This window comes from Python bivittatus, unplaced genomic scaffold (assembly GCF_059951505.1).
Source record: "Python bivittatus isolate LINGU-HERP-01145 unplaced genomic scaffold, Pbiv_v1 ctg000120_np1212, whole genome shotgun sequence".
NCBI classification, from domain to species: domain Eukaryota; kingdom Metazoa; phylum Chordata; class Lepidosauria; order Squamata; family Pythonidae; genus Python; species Python bivittatus.
In genome coordinates, this window is record NW_028277037.1 from 5278326 (window position 1) to 5304822 (window position 26497).

Consider the following 26497-nt stretch of genomic DNA (forward strand, 5'->3'; position numbering starts at 1 on the left):
TTACATATGTCCTCTGGAGCCCAGATTTTATTTCAGGAGTGCTCTATGGAGTTCAATAGATATGTTGCAGTGATGTCCAATAATGTAATCCATTATGAAATGGCTGTCCTGAGTTTCTGTCTCCTTGCCAGTAGCGACCAGTGATGTGAGCCTAAAGTTCCCTATCTAGAAACACATTCATTGTATTAAGGTGAAGTTGTCCAAAAGCAGGTCAAAGAAGATATGAAGACATTAAAAAGCTATCTGTATAGTTCAGTAAAAAGCAGTTTCCCCCCTGGCTTTAAAAAAAAAAAAAATCTTTGAGTGTGTTCATGGAGAATGGGTTCATCAATAGCTAAGTAGAAGCCCCACATTTACAAGTAGCATGTCTCTGAATAAGTAATGAATGAATCACATACGTGGCTTACTGGTAGCTTTAGATCTGTCTTGATTTGATTTGAATGCTGGATGTAGATATATCTTGGTTTGATTTGATTGTAGAAAAGAACATGTTGTAGATTCTGGAGCCTGGGGCATAGCACAGATGGTCTATGCAGCTGTTTTTGCAAAGAAAATAAGACATGGGCAGTTTCAGGAATGTTTCCAAGTGTTCTGCCTTTCAGTTTTTTGTTTTGATCCTTTTGTGTGGATTAATTGTTCACCCGTGCCTGCAACCACACACAGTCCAACTCCAAAGAATTTCTGTGTTTTTAAGTAAACCTTGAACATGAAAGTGAAAGCCTTAAAAACAAAACAAAACAGAACAAAACAAACCCCTCCAACCTGTCACAAGAACAGATTCTTTAATGGATTGGATCCTGGACTGAGATGATGGCCTGGCATTCTGAACAGCTCTACTTCCTGTATTTCTCTTCTCCCAGGCTACCTTCATAGAGAAAGTTGCTGCATATTCATTAATTGACTTGCTGTCTGTTGACTTTGTTTAGTCAGACTAGCTTATTGTTTGGGGAAAAAAAAAACCCTAATATTTAATCAGGTGCAAAAGGCAGGGGCTTATTATTGTGTCTGGCAGCAACAAGCTTTTTTGCATCACATTGCCTGTCTAGTAAATGTGAGATGCTCTGTAAGCAGCAGCTAAGACAAAGAAGTGGGTGTGAGGGGAAAAAAGCTGGAGGAGATGGATTCTTTGTTGACAAATGCCCTGCTAACGCATTCCTCTTAAACAGAACAAGGCTTGCCTTGGATACTTTTCTTTTTTGAAGGAGCAATTTACTGTCATTCAGTAGTGCTCCTATACATAATTTTAGAACATCTTATTTTTGGAAGACCTCATCCTGATTCAGTGGAAACCTGGAATCCAAAATGACTGAATTGGAGCAGTCAATATGTGGGTGCACAGTTGGGTTTTATCCTGCTGGTGTAACAAAGGGAGCCCTGTACATCTTAACAGGAGGAGGGTAATTTCAGATCCAACTATCTTCATCCCAGGAGCTTGCAAAGAACAGAAATGGGCCAATATACTTGGTATAATTTAGATCCTGCTTCCTAAATCCTACAAGCTTGCACAGTTAGGCAATTACAGCTCTCTAGAGTTCCTCAGGATAATGTCAGATGAGTTACAGTAGATGTGACAAGTACACATATTCATTGATTTCTTAGATTTATATCCTGCTGTTGTGTTTATGTAACAGTCAAGATGGCTTACAGCAATTATAGAGCATCACAATAAAAAGGATTCAATTAAAATTACAGGAAAAATGAAATCATTATCATTCAAATCAAAACCAGTTCAACTAACAATTAAACCCTGGTGCAAGATGCTGGTTTCACTTTTTTCTGAAATACTGGGAGATTATTTAGGTCCTTGGTGAACACATTCCATAGCTTGAGGACCACACAGGAGAAGGTTCTCTCCTGTGAACTAGGTGAACTCTGGACCTCTGGCAATGGGAAGATCTTCAAAGGAGCTTCCCCTGCTCTCTAGGCAGATTCATAGCAGGAGAGGCAGTCCATCATAATCAAGCCCTAAGAATATGGAGGTGCTGATATTAAAGGTCAGCACCAGCACCTTTATATTCTTGGAGCTGAACTGCAGCTTAGTGGAAGAACACTCTGCAGGCAGAACATCTTGCATATAGTTTCCAGGACTTCCAGGGAAGGTTGCATAGGTCACAATGTAAGATGTAGCAGAGCCACTGCTACTCAGTGTAGACCGTACTGAACTAGATAAACCACAAGTCTAAGTAGACACAAGAAAGTTGCCTGTACTTCTGAGCCAGTGTGGTATAGAGGTGAAGGTGTTGCTTTAAGAGGGGAAGACCCAGGTTCTAGTTCACCTTCAGCTTTGGAAACTCATTGGGTGATCTGAGGCCAGGTACTTTCTCTCAGCCCAACCTATTTCATACAGTTGTTTTTAGGAAAAATAAGAGAAAGAAACTTTCTGTACGTAGCTTTGAGTTCCTGAAGGAAATGCTGGGTATAAATAAATCAATACATCAATCGGTCAATCAATACCTCAATGATAGGCAAAAGAGTTGTATTATGAACTCCCAGTTTGCACCTCCATGTACTGCTAAAGGACTCTCAGCTGATAGGATTGTAAAAGAGCTCCTTCATACCCAGAAAGCTGCTGATAGTCAGAGAACTTTTTAACTTTCCTGGAGCATAGAAATGCTATTTTGCAGAGAAAGTTGGTGTAATGAATGTTTGGGCTGAACTTGTGAGGGACTTCAGGGTTCCTCCGCCTGCTTCATGAAGAGCAAGGCAAGGTTCAGAAATGTCCCTTGGCATCACAGCTTCTTCAATTGGGAAATATAAAATATGTTGTGTATAATCTTGCCATTTTGTCTAGATTCAACTCCTGCTTCTTTAACCTTCTCCTGCCAGAATGGATTTGTCTTCTTCTATGTGGATTTTGCATGTTTCCCTGTATGTATGTATTACTTGTTGCTCCTATTGGTTCATTAATTGACCATTAAGTGTGTCTTGTCAACTGCAGCGTTTTTCTGATCTAATTAGCAATGTGTTCTGTCTACAGTGCACAATAATTAAACGTTCATGCTCAATAAAGGCCCTGGCTAGACAAGTGTTATTCAAAAGAGGGTGTTATTTTAGTATCTCTGTATAAATTTACAGTGGAGCTTTGACTGCATAGGACTTCACTATCAATTAATTCTCTGCAGGGTATTTTGTCACATTTTATTAAATTTGTGTTAGGGTAACAGAATACCTAAAAATAGGAGCAGGGAATCCTTCCTCTCCTCTTCTGAAATTCCATCATAAAATAGATGTAATTCAGATGGTTATTCTACAATTCTATGCTCGCCTCATAATAAATCAGTGCACGGTTTCAAATGTTTTCAGCAACTCATTAGAAGGCCTTATCAAATCGTGACTTTCTTTATTTACAGGATGATGTACATACAATGCTTGGTGTGCTATCCTTCATTAATTCATTCAGCAGAGAAAGCACATGAATAATAATACAGACATAACACTTATTCTTAGCAATTCCATGAGCTTTTTATGCTGGCTGCTTTTCCTGCCACAATATGCAAATATCGAGTCAAGGTGCAAATACATGTGAACAGAAAGCCAACAGATCTGAATTTCTGTGAAAGAGTGTGTTCTTAAGTTTAAAACTAAAACGGAACCTTTATAAGCTCATTTTGACACTGCCTCTAGCACCTCCCAAGTCAATTTGTTATATAATGTGGCACAAATTATATATATTGTAGACAAAATATGTGGCATATCTTTTTGGTACAGCCCTAGCATTAAGACATATTTTTTAAACAAATCAGTGAAACGATAGGCTGTATTTGGTTTTAAGATTCATTCATTCTTCTTTCCATAAATAAAGGATCAGATATTTTGAAAAGCTCAGGAAATTAATTTACTAACATTAATTTATTAATGTCCTCTCTAATTTTATTGATTATAAATGGGTGACTTGGTCTGTGTCAGATGATAAACAGGACTGGATTTAGTTAGCATATTGTTCATTTAGGAAGATGCAATATTATAAGAGATGGACTAAGATCAGCTTGTATTCTGGAAATTTCAACTGGGACATATCTTACACTGTATCTCCAAGTCAACTGGATGGTGGGTATTCAAGATTTAATGTTACTTGTTGAAATCCACAATTTTCAAAGTACTGTATCAAGAAGTAGTTCAACTAAAGGACTCCTTAGCAGAAATACACATCAAACACAATAACACATCAAAACTGTATTTGCTAGGTGTGGCATATCACAAGTTATGATAAGAAATAGTGGGTCACAACTGACAGGCATTATGTTTCAAACTTTTGCTGCAGCATGTGGATTTGAACATGTGACATCAAGTCCTCAATGCTCTCAACCCACTTTTATCCCTAAAACACACAGACAAAATGCCTGTTTTAGTTTCCATGCTTGCATTTATGTTATCTATTCCTGGAGGGAATGGAAATCCCTTTCAGTATTTTAAACAAATGCTTCAGTTGTATAGCAGTAGCATGAAAGCTCCAGAATGTAAAAGCACCATCCCTTTGTGTAATGTCTTTGTAAACAACCTAACTGAATAGTAACAATAGTCCTATATTCTTTTTCCATGTGGATATTAAGCAGATCTAGCAGTCAAACGTGAAATTCCCAAGGCATTCTCTTAGCACAGCCCCCAAACTATTGAGTAAGTGTTGACTCTTTGTATTTGAGAAAAATAGTGAAAGAAAGATTAGATTTAGCAGAAGGATATTAAGGGCAGTTTTTGGTATTATGAACCTGATGGTAAAAGAGGATAGGTGTGAGATTAGTGCTTCTTTCTGTCATTATCTTTTGAACATGTTGAGTGAAGATGTACGATCTCCTTTTGGATGAGATCTATGGAGATCTCAACCAAAAAGCAAAATGCTGAAATGTTCTGGGAATTGCTGTTTCTTCTCAGTGTGTAGAACGCTAAACAGCAAATGAAAAGAGCTTATTCTTATTAGCTTTAGAAAATGAGTGTAAAATATTATTACTTTTGGAAGTGTCTAAATGTGCATTCTCTGCTTTTGTGGTTTTGCTAAGAGAGACATAAAGACTAGATTAGCTGTAATTACAGATGGTTATCTGTATTTCTAGTGGTTAGCATGACATTGTTAAATTTACTGGCTCCTCCCCATTCAAGTACAACCTGTAAAATGGTAATAGTGTGTATGGATGCACAGAAATACAGATAAGTTTGAAAAGAACCAAGGGAAAAACAGAAAATTGGAGGTAGAAAATAAAGGTAAAGCAAAACTATAACTACAATATTTGAGTTTTGCACTGGAGCCAAGCTAAACCATCAGAGGGTAAACACAGCCCTTGTTAGATTGGATCTGTGTCTGAATATTTCTCCTTATTCTCATTATTGCACCACCAACAAAAGCCTCCTTCACAGTATCTTAGAGGAGCAGATACTGTGAAGATTCTAGCTTTGAAAACAAGAATTTCTTGATAAGAACTTTTCGAACCTTCTTCTAATAATTGTGATTGCATAGAAAGGGAAAACTTGATCAAGATGCTGCAAAATTTGTCTCCTCCTCATGGACAATGCTGGATTGCTCCCGAGTTGTAACCCTTTGGAGAGGAATAGCCATAAAAATCTTCCATGTCTGTATGACTCTGCACAATAACATTTCCCTTAACAATAGAGTTTGAAGGGTGCTTACAATGGTCCTCAAATAATAACCAAGTAACCTTCACTTCCAGTAACATGCTTGATTTGTGAACATCATTCCCACAAAGACTTAGATTAGGATTGTAGAGATAGGTATTCAAGTCTCACTTGAACTGTAGGCTTATAAATCAATTGATTGATTAATTAATTAGCTGGCTAGCTGTTTCCTTTTAATTTCACTTCTCGATTTATTAAAAGGGGAAAGAACCCACCCAACCTTTTAGAAGACAATTTTGCACACGGTCTTTTTTTTCCTGGTCTTTTGCTGATTTTATTTAGTTGGTCTTCTAATTGGTTATCTCCCTTCTGATTGATTGAGATTTTCAATGAACGTGTTATCTTCTTTTTTTTCTTTTTTTTTAATTGCAATTCTAAATCCAGGTAGCATTGTAAATCCTGCTTCTAATTATTGTGCGCTGCCTTGAGTTTTTTTTTTTTAAATGGGGTGAAAAAGAATTTAAATAATGAAGTCAATATTTAGAATAAAATTTGGAAATAAGATTGACTGATTTGGGGCTTTTTGTTTTGTTTTTTGGCTTGGTAAAACTGTATCTTAGCTTAGAGAGCATATTCCTCTCGCTTTTAGAACCAGTTGAATCAATTTAAGCAATAAAAAGGATGGTGCATTTTGGAAACAGCTAATATTTTATTTAGACTTCATGTATAGGGAAAAAAACCTGTGAGATCTTTTCTTGCCTAATCGTGTCAAAGTGGAAATTGCTGGGAGTCTGTGGGTTGCAGTTGGAAGATTTAGACCATTGTAGAATTTATTTCTCTGAAATGAATGAATGAATGCTAGATCCTTGCATTTAATCTGAGGAGCATCAGACATTTCTTTACCACTGGGAAAACAGATGTGTTACTTGGCCCTTCCACGTTTCATGCATCCATAACTGATTATATTAAACTGTGCTTCATTCTTAATATCACTAGGATCGAATTCAGGCAACATTTCTGTGATGAGATGTGTGAGTTTTCCTGACATTTGGAGCTTAGCCACATCACATTACAGGAGTTGCATACGTTTCCTCTTCAGGACATTAAATGGGAAGCATGAAAAACAGGATCCAAATCATGTTTGCATGATCTACATTCTATAAACCCATTCCTGAACCTAAATGAAAGGGTTTTCTACAACTTTTGAATGGAAGCTAAAATATTGTGTTATATATATATATATGTTACATATAATACCATTTCTGTTTTGCTAGTCACATACACATAGACACACCCTTGGGAGCGTTTATGTGTATTTGTGTATTTCCCCCATTTCTGTCCATTCAAGGTCTTCTCAAAATTATTTCTTCTGATTAACAGAGGATGTCAAGTAGGTCATTGTGTCGCTGTTTGCAGAACAGTAAGGTATTGAAGAAATGTTTTCATGTTAGCAGCTTCTAGAAAAGGCCTAGGGAAAAACAGGAGGAATTCAAGGTGCTTTTTAACAAGCAAAGCTAAAATGCTTTTTGAGGATTGCTCTGGTTGTGAAGATCAGCTGCATTAGCAACAATATCAAGTTATTAGAACATCTGGCTCTAATGGAAACATGTTCCATGTTTTAATGCTATCAGCTACAAAACTGGCAATGTGATGAATTTCACATACTGGTCTGTACTTACCAGAGAGATATTGATTTCCTAGTATTTTTTCCTGGCAAATCACAAACCTTGCTTTTATATTTAGGGTGAGGATATCCTTTTAAATAGATTGTTAGTTTGCAAAAATAGATACAAGAGTTGTCATGCTTGACACTGGATCTCCAAAAGGTGGTGTATTTAATGCCTTCCATCTAGGAGATCCATGGCTATTGAAAAAAGGAGCAGCCCTGTTACTTATTTCTGCCTCTGTATGTAGCAATATGAATCATACAATATCACACTGTAGATGCCCTCTGTCTTTTTGGCATCTCAGCTGTGCCCAGCCATGTCACATGGGTTCTATTTAGCAATATGAAGGGCCACTGCTCTTTATATCTGTAAATCTAGCTATATGTAATTTGAGGGTAAATGAAGAATTATGTCATCTGCAAAGGATTTCCATTATGGATGCTGGAGGATTTTGTTTGCTATGAATGTTCAAGCAGATCTCCTTCACTGGCACTATCCAAATTCAATGAATCCCCAGCCTTTATTTTGCTCAAATGGCATAGAGTCTCCTATTTTGCTTCCAGAAGCAAAATGAATGGCATATGTCCTGATGCAATAGGATGGCTTTAAAGCATTTTTTTCTTTCAACAAGAGAAATGGCTTGAAAATGTTTATTCAGTTATTCATATCTATTTAAAAGTCTTGAATGGCTGCCCATCTTATGTGTCTGAACTCTGGGAGGCTCACAAAACTGTAGTGTTATTTTTTTCAACAGTGCCTACAGCTTCACATGAGACATTATATAATAAATGGAGTTGTATAGTTTGCTTCTCCTTCTCCTTCTCCTTCTCCTTCTCCTTCTCCTTCTCCTTCTCCTTCTCCTTCTCCTTCTCCTTCTCCTTCTCCTTCTCCTTCTCCTTCTCCTTCTCCTTCTCCTTCTCCCTCTCCCTCTCCCTCTCCCTCTCTTCCCCTGCCTCCCTCCCTCCCTCCACATGCAAAAAGGTTACAACCCCTTAGAGGAATTTTATGAGCAAGCAAGGTAAACTGGCTTTTTGGGACTTACATATAATGCCTCCTTTGATGACCTCAGGGAAGAAAAGACTTTGATTTCCCTTCAGATGGTTTGCATGTTACAGAAATTATGGGACTTACATGTGAGTTTGTAGGAATGGGCAAGGAATGTTGCAGGCTATTGTGTTTGAGGAACAATTAAAAACCATTAACAATGGAGATGGCATTCTCTCCAGAGCTGGAAGCTAACTGAACTCAAGTAATTGTTTTACCATAGCTTGGCATGGGGGGGAAAGGCATATATGTTGATTAGTCCACTGATTAACAATTTTTTCCACAACCAAATTTGGCTACTTACAGTTTATAATATGGACTGAGGTCCAAAGTTTTAGCTTATTTTGTTTTCGTACATTTTTGGAGCCATTGGAAAGTAGAGAAACTTACGTATGGATTGAAAATACTTCTGACAATTCTCCAGGCATTAGGAAGAGGTCAAAATGTCAGGTTTGGTGAAAAGAGTTTTCCTGTGAAAATGACATGGAAATAAGAAAGAACAGACTTTATGGAGAGCTCAAAACAGAACAGAACAAAGCAAAAATAAGCTACTTTCTGTCTAATTCAGCCCCCCTTGCTACAGTTCTAGAGAATACCCTTGGATATTTTCAGTGATAAACATTTTACCAGCAATTTAAAAAACAACTAAAATAGTGAAATAATTGAAAAACTATTTAAAAGTGGAAGTTTATCAGATTCATATACTTTTGGACAAAGTTGCAGTCCCATTTCAGATGAAGATTAATAAACTTTTTGCATTTGATTATTCTGAATGAAATGTAAGGGAAAATGATTTTGCTGAAAACATTTTATCCTGCACTTTCTCTTTAAAAAGTCTTAAGGTTAATAAAAGCATCGTAGAGATTAGTCTGAATAAGAAAGCAGTAAAATATGTTCTGTAAAATTATGAAGAATAAGGACAATTCAGTGACAAAAAGATCAGGATAATTAAATCAGTGACTTTACCAGGGTAATATTTAGCTATTAAAGTGGATATGGAGAAACAGCATGAGAAAAAAGATAGACACCGTCAAATGACAAAGCTGGAAATGATGATTAAAAGTTTTGGGAACTTGAGATGATTGACAAGCAGAAACTCACTTTCTTTGGGCAACTGATGTGAGCAGGTGATGAACTAGAAGAGTTGGGGGAAAATAGGAGGTGATATTGGCAGATTTGGTACATGGACCAGATCAGGGGTATTACTGGAATGTCCCTACAGCAGTTGGCTCCAGATAGAGGATGGTTAAAGCCAACAGAAGTCAGGTGCAATTTGATGACATCTAACTAACTAATCAATGCCAAGAAGCATCCAAAGTGTCAAAAAGTGACTGGGTGCTTTACTTATCACAAGAATCCCAAATGAGCTACAAGCATGGAGAGTAATTGACACCAAGGCTGGTTCCCTGATGAGTGGAATTGTCAATTTCTTATCTTTTTGTGCCTCAACATGTAATGCATGATGATCTCCTTTTCACTTCAGTGCACAAAACGTAGAGACATCCTTCATGTGTAACTGAGAGGAAAGGAAGAGAAGTAGCATGACAGATCAAAGGCTGATCCTGTTGGAATGAAATGGGGAAACATAGCACCCCATCATTTGGGGGTGAAGTCTTGTTATTCTGAAAAATGTTTGGTCCAGGCAGCAAATAACCTGGACTCTGCCTGAGAATGAGATTACAATAAACAAGCAAACAACCCTGAAAATTTAAGATTGTGATTTGGTGTGCCTAAATGGTGTCCATGTGTTCTGCAGAATGATGCTCATTTTTCCATATGTACAAAAATGAGATGGCTTATACAGCAGCTACGTGGATTTCTGAATTTTTAAAATTCTAAATAAGTAGCTACACTTGGGGCTTGCTTCTAAATTGTTTATAGCAACTTAGTTTGCGTTCAGTGATTTGTTTTTCCAACAAGTGTCCTCAGAAGGAAAGACTTTCCATTCTGCACATGTTTGAAGAGACTTAATTCATTTTTGAAAACAAAACTCTATTCTCTCTCTAGCTTGGGGTGGGAAAAGATATGTTTTAGACAACCTGAGATGTCAGCCTAGGGGGTGCCAACATTTGTTGAAAGAATCATTGCAAACCATAGGAATACCAAGTAGGGAAATGTAGAGGGGGCAAAAGATGTAAAACACCTATTGTGAGTGTAGCTTATACAATTCTGATTAATGCTGAGAAGTTATTTGGAGTAAAAAAAGCAGTGGGACAACAGTCTGTGGATTGGGACTATACCATCTATGACACTCGATGGTGTGATGTTCTGTGGGATACAGCAGGCTCACGAGATAAGGGTCCTCCTGGACTCACAGCTGCTGCCTTAGCTGCAACAGGATGTGCTGAGAAGAGTTACTCATACTTTGTCATCTGCTGTACCTGGGGCTGCCCTTAAACACCTGGAAATTGCAGGTGGCCCAAATGCCACAGTGTGCATGCTTAAGTGGTTGGTCTTGGTACTCAGTGTTACACCCTTGCGGTGTGATGTGCACTGCCTAGCAGTGAGTTTCCAAGTGCAATTCAAGTTGCTATATGACACCCCATAATGCTCAAGGCCTGGATATCTTAGAAGCTGCCTGTCCCCAATAGTTTCTGCTGCCCTCCCCAGACAACTAGGGAGTGCCTGCTGAGGATCTCCACCTGCCAGGGGTCCCAACAGTTAGAATTCTCTGCATCAGCCCGTGTCCTGTGGAACAGCTTGCTCAGTGAGCTTCCACCCACATGGCCTTCCGGAAGCGGGCGAAACCGTGGCTCTTCCAGCTGGATTTTGGAGGTTGACATATGAGGATACTGCTTCTTTATCATTTTTAGTTTGGCAGTTTAATCATACATTAACTTTGGACTTCTATCTTCTTTTTAATTTAAGTTCTGCCTGGCTGCTTTCAGGCAGTTGGCTAAATTTTACAAACAAACAAACAAAGTAAGCAAGAAAACAAGCAAATACGGGCTGCAAAAAAATCCAGATGCCTTCAGAGAGCAGCAAAGAGAACAGGAGAACTAACTCTTTGCTCTCACCTTGTGGTCCTTTGGATTTTGGCGGACCAGATTTGGTATGACTAAGACAACAGGGAATTTGACTCTATCTCTCTGTCTCCCCCCTGCCCCTCCCCCAATATACAAAGGACATTTGGCAATCCCAGTTTTTACTTTGCTGGAATTTTTGATCCACATGACATTAGAAATGGATCATGAGTATCTGGGTGGATTATGGTGGATGGCTGAAATCAGATCTCTGTTTATTTTGCCACACTTGGAATCCTAAATAAACTTCTATTATGGGTTATATGCAAAACCAGTTTAGGGAGAACTTGTGACCCAGGGATGGGGCACGTGCTTTCAGAAGGTCTCAAGCTCACTCTTTAATGTCTCTAGTTAAACGGATTAGGTACAAGATGAGGTTCTTGGCCTTTGGGACATCAGAGAGCTCCAGCTAGTTGCAAGAAGCAAGAATGCATTAGCCAGACAAATGACAGATCAGAATGACAAAACACTGCCAAATGGTTGCATGAATCTAATTTCACCTACACAGTTTGGTTGTTGATGTTTTCTGCCAATCCCCAGTAGAAGTGAAGTTAAACTAGCGTGGAACTGCTTGGAACTCCTATGTTTTCCTGCTGAATTAGGTGGTGAGTGCTTTTGTGTTATGTGCCTAGGACTGAGTCTGTAAATGCTAACACTAAAATCAAGATTCATCATGAAGCTATTATGGAGCAAGTTTGCCATCTTTCCCTATTTTTCAGGGGTTGTATGCCCAATGGATAATCCATTGAAAATAATGAGAAAAGCAAAACATTCTGTCAATATGTTCATTATCTGATTTCATCTTTGTTAATATATTAATTCTTAGGACTGATAAACAGAACTGTTTATGTCCAGAAAACACAAAGCCATAATAAAGCATTTACACAATCCTGGGACTGGGATGTAATGATGATTTCCAGATCAACTCATTTTTCTTCGTGAAATGTGTTGTGCCAGAAGCATCTGGAAGTTGGCCAATGAATTAGTGTTGGGCTGTCATCTGTTTGTACTGCCTGGGCTGGCTTCCCTTAAGACAATGTGACACCCATTTAGCAGAGGCATAATGTTTGTATAAACTCAGGCCATCTGTTGAATTCATCAATATATTTTTCTTGTGTGTTCACTTAGCCTTAAGGTGCGCCATTGTTATAGATCTGCAGTGACGTCAGTAATAAAACTCCTGTTCATTGTAATTGATTTGAATGTTTGTTTCCTTTTTCTTTAGACCTTGTCCATAGATTTCTGTAGGCTGTGAGGCATTTCACTCTTAATTAATTTGCTGCTTCTATGTGTCCTGAGAATGTTTTTCCTTCAAGGTTTTCTAATTGCACTGCTCGACAAAGGAACAGAATCTGTTCTCTATTAAAGAGATTCCTGTTCGTGATATAATAATACCATGGCTTAAATTCTTCATATCATCTCATACAATGTCAAAATCTTTTCAATAAAGTCAGTTTATAGACTAAGCCCTAATTAAGAATTCTGCTTCAGGAAATAACAAATATACAGAGTATGATCCAGAGCTAAAGCTAAGTATATTTTTGTTCCAACCCTCTTCCAATGGGCCATCATCTTGGTTGCGATGAAGATGCAGAAGTCAACCTCTGTACATGGGTACATTTTTTAAGCTTTAAAACAGAAAGGCGAACCTTTGGCCATTGCTGAATTACAACTCCAGATTCCGTACCAATAATCATGGCACTTGGAAGTGCTGAGAACTGTAGTTTGGCAATAGTTAGAGCCCCCTCATCCTTACCCCTGATTTAAAATTCTGATTTTCAAGGCTTCTACTTTGCAGAAGGAGCCTACAAGGAGATCAGAACTTCCCCAGGCTTTTGAGGATTGTGTGCCCTCCACACGTGAGCAATGATGACGTAGCAGATGGTGGGGCAAATAATGCATGCTTATTCTTGCTTCACCTTCCAGAATGAAATGGGAATTGGTCTTTAGTGGTGAGTCATCAGGGGCTGAATAATCCCATTATACATGGACATCCATGGGGGCCAAGTGACATCATGTTCATCCTGATATCATTGCACAATTGTGGATTGGGTAATTAGTGTCAGTTGCCTGATGACTGAAGGAAACTGTGTCATTTGCATGTGTGCTATGATGTCATGATGCATGTTGATGTCATTGTGGCCTATACTGGATGCTTACGCTATTACACAGAGGCTACGTTCCAACCTGCTCATTTAAAAAATGAGTTCGGGGGGGGGAATAAGCCCAAGAGAAAGGTGAGTAAGTCTTCTGAACGGAAACTAGTATTCCAAATTATTGATGACAACATTATGTATTCTAATGGACTCTTAGGGGAAAAGCATATTTTTCATGAGAAAGTATCCCTCATTGGATGATTTGGCTTGAAAAGAGCACCATGCTTCATGAGCGTATGCATAGCAAGAACATTAAATGGAAAACTAAAGAGATTTAACTCCAAAATTTTCCATATCTCTGTCTTACTATTTAAAAGGGGGCTCTAGGACATTCATTAGCCTAACCTCTCTGCAGAACTTTATTATAGTTCCTATGTCTTATTTTCTTTCCTTCTTCAGATATATATGAAAAACACAAACTTATACACAGTGGAAGCCAACAATGCCCGGCAGTTAGTGGAAAGTGCTGCTCAAGACATTGAGAAACTCCTAAGTAACAGATCAACAGCCTTAGTGGTAAGTAGAGGCTAATCGCGTCTTGTTGTCATTCTAAAACGAACACCTAATTGCACTTTATCCTTCAACTTTCATTTTCAAGTTTAGCTGAAATATTTTGTATACGTATATCTATTAAAGCTGTGCCAATTCTTCAAATGTGCAAGGGAAGAACGTGTAAAGCGTATGTATAAAGCTAGTTTGAATGATTAAAGCAGCCACATCTCTTTCCAGATTTGTGCAGCTGCTTCAGAAGCCAGCTGCGGACATGCAATATGCACAGCCATGTTTCTCTCCCCCCCCCACCACTGCCCCCAGAAAAATGGCTTTGGGCCCAGAAAGAGCCAAGAACACCTTCTGAAACAGCTGTACAAAGACATGGCTGCTTTAGTGGTTCCAGAAGAGAGGCTTTGTAAGGGGACATTGAAAATCTGAAAATGCTGTGCTAATTGGATGGAAAGTACAGAGGTTACAACAGTAGAACAATGGATATGTGATGAACTGCTTAAAAGGCTGTTTTCACACATCCGTTTGAACCCAAAGTGTTTGAGTGCATGATTTCTGACCTAGCAGAAGCATGACTTAAGGACACAAACTACTTCCCTCCACAATATGGGGAGGGCCATAAATGAACAGAATTAACTTGGAAACTTGATAGAATAATTTACAGTTGCACAGTTGGGCTGTAAATAATTGACCAAACCCCCCCCCCCCCCCCAAAAAAAACCAAGGTGCTTTGGAGGCACTCTCACGTATTCCAAATGACATCTTTCAAAGAATTTGCACAGTCTGAATATCAGTATCTATGGAAGTTCTGCTTGAAAATTCTTGCACAATGTCATCCTTCAGTGTCTGTGATATAGACTGAGGCTGTGAATTTCTGTGATGCAAAATCAGCTCATTGGTTTGCATAAGAGGGCAGATTGATTGACTGATCATGATGCCACCCTCCCTGCTGCCAAATGAATGTTTGTGGGATATTTGTATTGTCAAAGGACATGAATTTTCGAGATGCTTATCCTAATTAAATATCTCAAATCCCAATAAGAGGAAACAATATATGGTAGCAAGTGATCTGTTTTGCATAAATACCTTAAAGTGCTCTGGGAAAATTTTGCGGGACAGTGGATTCTAGCAATATAACATGCATTACATGTAATATTGTCTTGAAAAACTGTGCCATTGATAATTCTCATTTTTTTTTCATGGTAGATAGTCCTTTTACCAGAACTACAATTTAATTCTTAATTGTTCTTGTTTCCTGTGTCCCTAGTCAACAGTGAAATGAATTATTCAGCTTGCAAACTATTGCTGGCTTTGTTGGCTTCATACATGGAAAAAAGAAAAATGGAAACAAAATGTTTTTGAATGGCTAGGCCTTTCCAAGACAGATCCTACACTTACTGTTTTGTGTCATAAGGAAAACTGTACAGTGATCTGCTTGAAGGACTGATCATAACAGATAAACAACATGGGAAGAAAACTGCTATTAATTCAAATCAATTTTATCACTCCTGGTAACACTCCATAGGAAACTAATTACTACAGTTAGTTGCCCCATTACAACAGCCTTTAGCTCCATTAGAGTAAGACCTCCAACAATATCTTCAGGACCCTATAAACCGAGCCTCATCTCCTCTTTCTTCCTCTTCCTCCTGCTCCTCCTCCTGCTCCTCCTCTTTCAAAGTCCTATATCTCTCTGAAGAGAAGGGGAGAAGAGAGCAAAGCATAGGAAAAGAGAGATGGAGGGACATTTGGGTGGGAGAAGAACTGGTAAGGAGGTGGGGAACAAGGAATGTGTGTATGGGAAGACCATCTTTTCAGACCTTCTTCAATTCTGTAACAGTCTCGCCAAAAGCCATGTTCTGGTTTGAATCTGGTTATCTCTTTTTTGGAAAGAATTACATATAATCTGGTTATCATCTTCCTTGCTTAGAGGTTGTCTTCCTCTTTTTACACACGTAGCATATTTATTTCTCTTCCCGTTTCTCTCTTGTTCCTTACCAACTTGTACTATTCACACAGATGTATACATATTCTCACATGTTCTCTCTTCTTGGGAACCTTGGAAGGCCGAAAGATGCTCAGTAAAAATATATTCAGCGGAACTGCAGCATTATGAAAGAAAAATGCTGCAAGGTCTCTGACTGTAGCAGAAACGTCTATGTGTGCTCTTCAAGCTTCTTGGAAAATACCGATATATGGGTTTAGATTAATGAATGTGAAATGGTTGTTCAAATCTGACTTGAGACTCCCAAGGTTGTTAAGTAGTAGCAATAAAAAAAATGAAGATGGGATTAAATGTGAGACCAAAGCATGCACTGGGAATCTATCAAACATATAATACAACAGTGTGATTTATTTTATTTAATACAATTTATTCCTTTTCTGATCAACAGGCTCAGACCTGGGCTTAAGAATGCAACACCTTCTCCCCAAACTCAGAAAAGTAGCTTGCCTGCCTACCCCACTTCCCCTCCCTCCTTTCCTTGAATTCTGCATTTGGATCAAATCCAAACCTGCCATCTTCCCTGTAATGTAATTGAAAGAGTGATGATATCCCATCTCTCCCTCTGTACCCCAATACCCCATTTATGTGCTTGCAACTTCACTGGTTGGCCAGTGTGAATGTGTGTGTGTGGGGGGACCTTTCTCTTTCTCTATGACTTACAGCCTATCTCGTGCAGGTACAGACACAGGTGTCTCCTTGCCCTTCCATTGTTTCTGTAACAGCAGGAGGAGTAAATGGATTTGTGACAGAAAGAGGTTGTCTACTTCTCCAGCTCATCTTAACATTCAGGTCACGGAAGAATGTCTGGGATGTACTGAGGAAAACATTATGAGTCACCAAGATTCATAATTCTGAACCGAGAAAGTCAGCCTTATCATTAGTCTTGTTTCACTGCTGTCCATGGTGCTGGAGATAAGATTGTCTTACAGTTATATTGGCATGGTGCAGGAATGGAAATTTATCTGAAGTCTTCAAAACTTGCATGATTCGACCCTGTGTTCCACATTCTTGTAAATTACAATTTGGACCTGTTTTGTCACTATTATACAAGTGTGTATTATTTCTCTATTTTCTATGCTCCAGCCTACCAGCGTGTTTTGTGCTTCCTGTATCTGAATTGCAAGCTGATTTATCATTAGTAGGCTCCTTACTTACTCATGTGTTACCCACCCCCAGGGTATTTTGTTAAGCTTGTGATACTCCCTTGTTATCTTCTGAACCTGAACAGCTTCTTTAAACTAACAGAATTTCAAGCTTCCCAGCTGATTTTGTGTTTTGGAATAACTTCCCACTTGCCTCTGTCATTTTTCTATATGGCTGTTTGGTGCAGTAGAGTGGTTTTTATCTGAAATCCAGACATGTTTGTATCTACAGCTTCACCTTTGTCTCTTAAAGACTGGAAGACTCTGCACCTTATTCTCAGCATCCCTAATCACTCACACAAGGTTTATTGTTGAGAGCTGATATGTCTTGAAGTGCTAATTAAGAGTTGATTCCTGGAGGGGAATATGATGCAAGAGAGGAATGTGGCCTCTGCTTTTGCCCCGAGGAACATGTCAGCATGTGACAGTCAGAAGTTTCTATCCTTGCAAAGCCAAGGGAATTTGCAAAATAAATTACACTCTCTAAACATAGCATACAAATAAAGTCTGAGCAGGTTTAATTTTTTTAAAAATATAAGTAAATGGTAATGAATATTTAGTTAAGTGCATTCTTTTCTCATCTTACAAAATAAAATTTTTGTCTGGAAAGTTAATACTTTTATAACCAAATGTGCATTCTGTTCTTAACATCTATAATTCATGGGCTGAAGTTAAATTACCATCGTAGGTAAGTTTTTCACTCAGAATAGCTGTTCTGGTTCAAGCCAAAGGCTATCTTAGTCCCGAATTTTATCTCTCACAATGGCCAAACCAATGTTTTTGGGTTCTCACAAGCTAGAAATAAGACATCTCCCTTCTGCTGTTGTTCTACTGCAACTGGTATTTGGAGGGATGCAACCCCCAACCCAGAGGTGACACTGACCCTCTAGATGAATAGCCCTTGAGAGGCCTTCATGAATTCTCCATTCCCCTTTTAAAGCCATCGAAGTTAGTGGCCATTACCATGACTTGCGATTATAAATTCCGTAGGCTAATTATGTACTATGTGAAGAAAAGCTTTCTTTTACCTGTTCTACATCTTCCAGTTCAACTTCACTGGTTGACCTCTGGATCTGGTAGTTTGAAAAAAGGAGAGAAACGTTTCAATTCCTACTTTCTCCAAGTTGTACCTGATTTTAGATTTATGAAGCATGTCCTCCTTGGACGTCTTTTTTCTGAGCTAAAAGTTTTAGTCTTGTCTTGCAGGAAAGATGCTTGCTTCTCCTAATCATTTGGTTGTCCTCAACTGCACTTTTTCTGACTCCATTATATTCTTTTTCCAATGTAGCAACCAACATTGTGTGCTTAAGGTAGCTTATATTATATGAGCATGACAATGTGCTCTCAGACCTGTTTCCTGGTAATCCTTAGTATGGATTTTGCCTTTTCTTAACTGCAGCACCCTCAGCTAACATCTTCATTGAGTAGTCTACTATGATTCCAAGATCTTTTTCCTGGTTAGTTACAGATAGCTGTGTATAGGTGAACTTAGGTATTTTTTTCTGGTGAAAGGTTTTGTCTTTTTTTTTTTAATAAGTTTTTAATCTTATTGTGACTGGTCAAAATGTGGCAATTCCTTTTTGGATTGAAAGATGATAATCTGATGCATAAAATCAATATTAAAACTGAACATGCAAAGATTTGGAAAGTTCTTGACCTCAGTTAACAGTGCTCAAAGTTGGGAACATAGCTTAGTGGAAAGAGGAGGGGTTAGTACTTAAGAAGCAAGGTATGATCAATATAGCAACTAAATACAATTCTTGGAGGCCTTGTTCTGGAGAGAGCCCTTTTAATAGCAACATTAATTTCTCTGTCCAAATTGCCTTTTTCTGCTTTCTTTCTCTTGCTGTTAGATTGCTCTCTTCAAGAGGTCTTTGAGGGTTAATTGATAAATGGTAGTTTTTCTGCTAAGATTCATTGCTATTAATTGCCTGGTTTTTATCTGAACTCAGCACCGTAAGCAGGATCATCAGGGAGTACTGGAGCAGTATGTTAGACTTGGAGGGTGAAAAAAATACTGCAGAAGACAACAGCAGACCAGTTCTTTATTCTCATCCAGAAAGCTACATGGACATGCCCATGTATTCATCCAGATGTTGAGCTTGATTTTAGGACATTTTCCCTTTCTCTTGCAAATTGCATGTTCTGTGCTGGCTGTTGGTTAATATTTGGTTATTTATGCTGTAGTGTTTAAATTGTGCAGTCAGCTCTCCTGTGGAGCCTGATGGGACCAGAGGAAGATATAGGCACATTTAAAATAAATAATCTGGCACATCTAGTTAAAACACATTTCAGGTGGCGATTCCAAGAAAGACTTTGCAATCTGGGATAGCTGTTAATTGTTGGAGGTAAACAAGCTCCTTAACTTATAATTCTGAAGAGAATTTGTTTGGGGAAAAAGCTGCAATGGACAGAATGGGGTGACACTCGGCCAGATGCTCTGTCTGGTCACTCAATGATCTTTTGAACTAGGGTTCATGAGACTCTGGTGTCCATGGGTAACATAGAGGCATTGTTTGTTTGCCAAATGCAAACAACTGATGGAGAACCTTTGTGCTGTGATGTGAGTATGGATGTTCTTGCTGACATCTGTTTCATGCATATGTATATGTAATAACCAGTGGGTTTTCTCATGTGATTTTCTTTGCTTTCTTAAAGCAGAGGGTTATAACGTTTTGTTCTCAGTATGTATAAATAACACAGAAAGTAGATAATATTTAAAATAAATCCTTTCTTGTACGAAATAGTAGTGGCAGTAATTAAGACTGATGCTGAAGTGGGATCTCTCCTTCATTTCATAATTAATAAAATAGATAGTGAGACAATAGTATGGCATATTTAGAATGGCTTGCAGCAATGGCTTACACCAGAAGTGTAGCATTGGAAAAGGAGTTGGTGGGAGATAATAAGTAATTTTCACTGAATATGAGGGACTCCAGAATCAGAAAACCCATTAACAAAAATATGATCTGAAAAGTGTAGTGTTCAAAGTGACCAGATATCCTTAATGGTCACCACTGTCAACAAGGGATTATTTAATATCAGGAGCAAGTAAGCAAACAAGTAATTGTTCATGTTAGTCACACTCATATAATGTATGAGTGATCATTCCTTGTTAAAACAACAGAACATAAATTTCAAACTTTTCCTGTTTTACCAGGCTATTGTTCCACACCAAGCCTCCTAATCATGGCAATTTATTTCTATTTAAAAAGCAAATGTACAGAATTGTACCCAGGTATTGTCAGACACGTTCTTGATTTCTACTATTGCTTTTTAGTTTTTCCGCTTGAGATATGGCCTCTGTCATGTGAAAGAATTATATCCCACTGGGATTAAATTACAAAGAATTTACTTTTGAACCTGCACGATATAAATGGTGTTATTGTAGAGTTACAGAACATTCAAATAGTTATTTCAGCCTGGGCCATTAACCCAACTGTTAAACTTGAGAAAAATTTCAGATGGTTAAAAACTATGCAGGATTTCCTCTTCCTAGCTTTGAGAGTCTTTTTTTTTTCATGGACTATAATTTATGTGTCTTAATCTAGGTCACAGAAGGCATATTTTGGTGCATGTGCATGTTAGGCTGACTTTTGTAAAAACGTGGTTTTTGCTATGACTGTTCCTCTGAAAGTGAATCAGCATGGTAATTTTGGTAGGAAATTCTCCTTTGCAGGCTTTCATATGTCACTTTGAAGAAATGGAAGCAACATTATCTAGGACAGGGGTTGGCTTCATGAAGCCACAGAGCTGCATGCAGTCTTCCAATCCCCCAACTCCCCCGACTTTTTTTGCATTCTCAATCCAATCTCAGTTTCCAAAAATCTCCCTCCCTCCCTTTCTGATTATATCTGTCTTCTTTCTTTCTTTCTTTCTTTCTTTCTTTCTTTCTTTCTTTCTTTCTTTCTTTCTTTCTTTCCTTCCTTCCTTCCTTCCTTCCTTCCTTCCTTCCTTCCTTCCTTCCTTCCTTCCTCCCTCCCTCCCTCCCTCCCTCCCTCCCTCCCTTCTTTCTTTCTTTCTTTCTTTCTTTCTTTCTTTCTTTCTTTCTTTCTTTCTTTCTTTCCTATGGGGGGGGAGAGAGAGAGAGCGAGAGAGAGAGAGAACACCAAATTGGTGTACTGGTTAAGGCACCAGGATAGAAACCAGGAGAACATGAATTCTAGTCTTGCCTTAGGCATGAAACCAGTTGAGCGACTTTGGGCCAGGCCCTCTCTCTCAGGCCTAGGAAGAAGGTAAGGACAAACCACTTCTGAAATTCTTGCCAAAACTAAAGGGACTAGTCTAGGCAGTTGCCAGGAGTCAACACATACATATGGCTGTTTTCCTCACCAAGATTACTCAGTGTGTGTTTCTGGTCATAACAATTGTCCTTCAGTAGTATGAGGACAGTTTGTCTCTATCTTGTTTTCCATTGTCTTTGTTTCTTCATATGGAACATTGAATACTGCTTAGAAAATAGTATGATGTATTGCTAGAAGTGGTAATACTGGTAAGACCGTGCTAGTCAGATTTCACCATCTGGCTGCCAAAGTTCATCTGTGTCCCACCTTTCAAGGTTCATGGTGACTTACAAAAATAAAATGTACAGATCTTCAGTGTTAATTGTTTGATCTTGCCAAGCACATACAATGAGTTTTCTCCATTCATTTGATGAAAACTGCTAGGACATCGGAGGGCATCCTGAATTTTGCAGCTAAGTTTTGCATCCTAATTTTGGCATTTGCTTTTCATGGAGATCATTCCTTGCCTGGAATGTAGGCCTAAAAGCTTTCTTTATGACTCTTAGATGAAAGACAGTGGAAGAGCATTTTTTTTTTCCTTTGTCAAAGCAGAACACGGTGTCTGTACATCTCTTTTACAATAATCCGTGATGAAAGGAGGAATAACTGACTATATTGCTTGTATGTGAGCAGAATCATTCTTTGTGCAAGTTGTGAATAAGGTTAAGAGCAAGGAAGTGACACAGACACAGCAAATCTCAGGCCCCTGTTAGAAAGGATGACTATATTGGCAATGCCTTTCACTTCAGTTATGTTAACTACAATGAAAAATTAGTAAATCGATATTACGGTAACATCCAAGCCCTGTTCCTGGCAGTGGGAAAGCAGAACTACATTCTCAAAGTGATTCAGTCAGAAGATCGAGATGTCTGCAGGCATTCCAAACTCTTGTCATGGGGGAAGGGATACAAAGGGAGAGAAGCCATCTTTTCCCACTCCCCTCCAAATGCCATGACCTTTGGTTGTTGAATTAGAAAGCCTGAAAGCAAGTTGTAGCGATATCTGCCTGAATAGAGTTACTGCGAATGTTGATTGGGGGAAATTTTATGATCATGTTTGGAATGATAACGATGTCTGTCTAACTGTACTTATCACCTCTTTTCAGACATTTTGCTTTAATATGAGCATGTTGGGGTGAATGGGTCAATGGCATAAGCATCTCTGTCTGAAGGAAATGTATCTTTTCTAACGTTTCCAGGCCACTTCTTGCTTTGCTAATGCACTTGCTTTTTTTTTCTTTTTCTTTTTAAGCCTGTTTTCACAAAAATAATTCTAAGTGGTTTGGAAGAATAAAGAAGAAATCCCTCATCAGTTTCATACATTTCCCTCCAAATGGGAGCAGAGTCTCCAAGGTCACCACTAATATCTTCAGATCGATAACAACTAGGCTAGGCAAAATTGCAGAAGGAGAGCTAACTGGGATTTTATGTCCTCTTTTTCTAGATGCTTCTCTTTTAGAGATATTAAATATGTGCAATTGCATTAAGAAAATCACACAAATTGGTGCCTTATTTTGGATTTCAAAGGAATGTAGTTAAGATTTAGGCAGCAGTTGTATATCAGCTCAGACAGAAATATCTGTATTTTTTTGTAACAAAACAATATTTAATCTAAACAAACTTAAAAAACTTAAAAGTACAAACTAAAAATACAAACTAAGAAGGAAAAAAATCTATCTTATATTTTATACTTATCAATAGTCCCTAGTTTACCAATGAATTCACTACTATAATATGAATGATACACGATATTATTGTAAGATATCACAGAATCTCTGCCATAATAACACATATTGCTGTATCCTTTGACTGGAAGAAAATACTGTCTTTCTAAAACAGACAGATCACACATTTTCAGCAACTATTCCTTGACATCTGGAATAATATCACTGTTCTTTGACATCTGGAATAATATCACATCATGTGTTCCCAGCCTTTAGAAATGGTCAGTGTCCTGCACTTATGCTGGACCAAGTTGGACATGTGGATCAGCCTTGAATTCACTGAATTCAGCTGTCTTCACTGGAAGGGAGTTCTTGTTGAATTCAGAGCTCATTCACTGACCAATGGTGAAACATGGACCTGTTTTTTTTTTTAAAAAAAAACAATTGAAAGTTCTGCCACTTTTCCCTTGTAACCCAAGTGGCAGGAACAAGGGTAAAACTGCTGTTTCATTTTCCTTTCCTGGTTCAGGGGAGATAAAACAGCAGGGGAATCCACCAGTCAGAGGACATGGTAAACATGTGTTGGGTCTGGTTAATGACGTTTTCTTCATTCCCTTTTTATTGCTCCTTGAATAAACACTAAAACAACATGCCATAAAACAAAACAATAAAACCAATAAGAATATAGTGTTTAAAAAAGAACTCGTTTAACAACACAATCTAAAAACCAGTCTGGGCTGAATGAATGAACTCATCATTCCAGTGAATTAATGAATGCTTTCAGCCGACCTAATAGGTAATAAATAATTGGAGATGAGTCGAAAGCCTCTGTAGAAGTCTGTGATGAGCATGCAAAACAGCAGCTTTACTGGTGGTTTGTTGACAGATGGGTGCATCTAACTAGCCACTGGGGGCCAAAGATGAGCTGAGGTTGTTAGTGGGTTTTGTGGTTGAGTTATAGCTCACAGAACAGGGTATCTGTCTTGTCTGCTCATGATGATCACAGAGACTGGCAGGATGTGTTAAGGCAGCATTGTGTAGAGTGCCTGTTCTGCCTGTAATCCTTGCAGAGTTATATATCTGGCATCAACAAGGTAGCAAAGAAAACTAGGTGGCTCCCTTCCCTTCCCTTCCCTTCCCTTCCCTTCCCTTCCCTTCCCTTCCCTTCCCTTCCCTTCCCTTCCCTTCCCTTCCCTTCCCTTCCCTTCCCTTCCCTTCCCTTCCCTTCCCTTCCCTTCCCATCCCATCCCATCCCATCCCATCCCATCCCATCCCATCCATGTAATGAAGCTGGCCACTGATCTAGGCAGCCAATCTAGAAACCAGTTGACTGACTTATCTTGGGAACTATTCCAACAGCTTACTCCATTCTGTTTCCTCTGGGATGAAGATTGTGCACCATGTGAAGAATTGCTATTCCTACATTGTCTCAATTGGCCCATAAACCACACCCAAGCAGGCTCATGGTAGAGAGTCTTTGCTCATCATCCCAGGAGGGATTTTATCAATAGGAATTGGAGCAGGGAACTTACCTTCCTTGGTTGAATGCAATCTAAGTGTCTACAGGGGAGATATAAATTTCAGGAAGAAACCTGTTTTGGAGAGAAGGCCACTGCACATATCACACAGTGATAGACATGTAATTGACACTAATGAAACATTAAACTGGAGGCTATAGCCATTCACAGTTCCTGGATGAATAAATTGATTGTGTATTGGTCACCACATCAAATTCTAGTTGGTAGTTTCCATATAAAGCTTTACATGGCTTAGCATCTCTTTATCTAAAAAGGACCTTTCTCAGCATTGCTTTGCCATGATCTGAGATCTGCTAGGGTTAAATAAACCAATAGCCTTTTGGTTTATTTATTAGATTTACATTCTACCTGTTCTCCAGGAGTTCAAGATGGCTTGCAAGAGGATTTTTCTTTCTTTTAGCCCCACAGATACAATCCTGTGAAATAAGCTGGGCTAAGAGAGATTGACCCAAGATCAATCAATGAGTTTCTATGGCTGAGACTCAACCTTCGGCCTCTATTCACCTGGTCCAACATCTAAATCGCATACCAGGATTTTCTGAATGTTAGTACTATTGCTGTAGAGTAGCCTTTCCTTGAAGGCATCAACACCATTGTTTAGTTTTTGGTGCCATACAAAAATGCATCTCTTATGTTAGTCTCTTGATTAACTGATTTAAAGGTCTATGCTTCAGAGGGGTATGATTGAAAGACATTATACTGAATTGGACCCTACCAGTTATGCATTTTTATTGGATTCTCTATCAGGTTGCATTATGCCCTGGTGTCATTTTACAATAGGGACAGAGTACAATATTTTTTAATAAGCTGCTGGATTATAATAATTACTGAGGGTGGTTGCTAGACCAAAGGAATTCTATATGTTTTATTAGGAATACCAAATAAACCTATGAATATAATCAGCAGACTGCTGAAGAAAAAGTGTGCTTATGTAAAGGTCATCTTCACAAGGAAGCAAAGGATGTGTGTGGTAGAAATCTTTGTTGCTTTAGAAGCTGCAGATAAGGGAGGATTTGTTTACAGTTTTCATTTTGAGACGCAAGTACTTTCTATTCCAAATGGCCTGGGTATAAATAGGTGAAAGTCTCATGCTACAACAGCCATGGAGAATAACCATTCACTTGGTTTCTGTGGTTGGTAACGATCACTTGTAGATCATTTGGCACACATGCCTGTATGAAATTAAAGAAAAGAGGTTGACATTTTCTCTTTTAAACTGTCCAGGAATCAAAATGTCTCATATGGATATGTGTGAGTGGACAGACAGAAGTTTTGAACATGTAACTTACAACAAAATGGCATTATAGTGGTAGAACAAAGGCTTAAACGAAAGTAGGGGTAGGTGAGATGCTCTGTTAATTCTTTCAGAATAGTTTAGCTGAAGCTGGGTAACCCTTCTGAGCCCTGTTGTATCAACCTGATGCCGAAACAGAAGTGGTTACTCGTTCTGAAGTGTTTAACACTGAATAAGTGACCTATGAAGCAATTGACTTAAACTTCTGGTCACAGCTATGGAATGAGTCCGGAAAGAGGGCAATTCCTACCTTATCCCATTCACCATGCCTGTAAACTCTAGAAGTTGATGATGAAAACAGGGGCAACTTTACTCAACAACATGAAACTACAAGACTGCTTGTTGATGGGTTAGCTACCCTGGTTTATGTCAGGGACCCATAGCTTGAATGTTTATCCACTTCACCATGAATTATTCACCTCTGTTTCTATTATTACTTTGCAGCACTTAAAGGGGAGAGGAGAATTCTCCTCCCTTTTTGTACTCAGCATCTGTTCTTTTGCCTGACAACTGGTACTCCCCCCTCCCCAAAGTGATAAATCAGTAAATAAACTGGTGAAAGCTGCTTCGCTAACTATCACTGTACAGGATTTGAGGGCATGCTTGCAAATGTTTG

At 38.6% G+C, this 26497-nt stretch overlaps 1 protein-coding gene across 4 annotated transcripts in view; it reads left to right on the top strand.

Annotated features, from left to right (window-relative positions):
- CACNA2D1 (calcium voltage-gated channel auxiliary subunit alpha2delta 1) overlaps positions 1-26497 on the top strand; it is a 408632-nt gene that overhangs the window by 82911 nt on the left and 299224 nt on the right. For all 4 annotated transcript variants that reach the window (XR_015795109.1, XM_088134901.1, XM_088134900.1 and 1 more), the window contains one exon: positions 13855-13971. Coding sequence is in view for 3 of the 4 variants with exons in the window: in XM_088134901.1 (XP_087991027.1) it covers positions 13855-13971 (117 nt within the window). In the remaining variant the exon portion in view is untranslated. The remainder of the gene's footprint in view (positions 1-13854; positions 13972-26497) is intronic.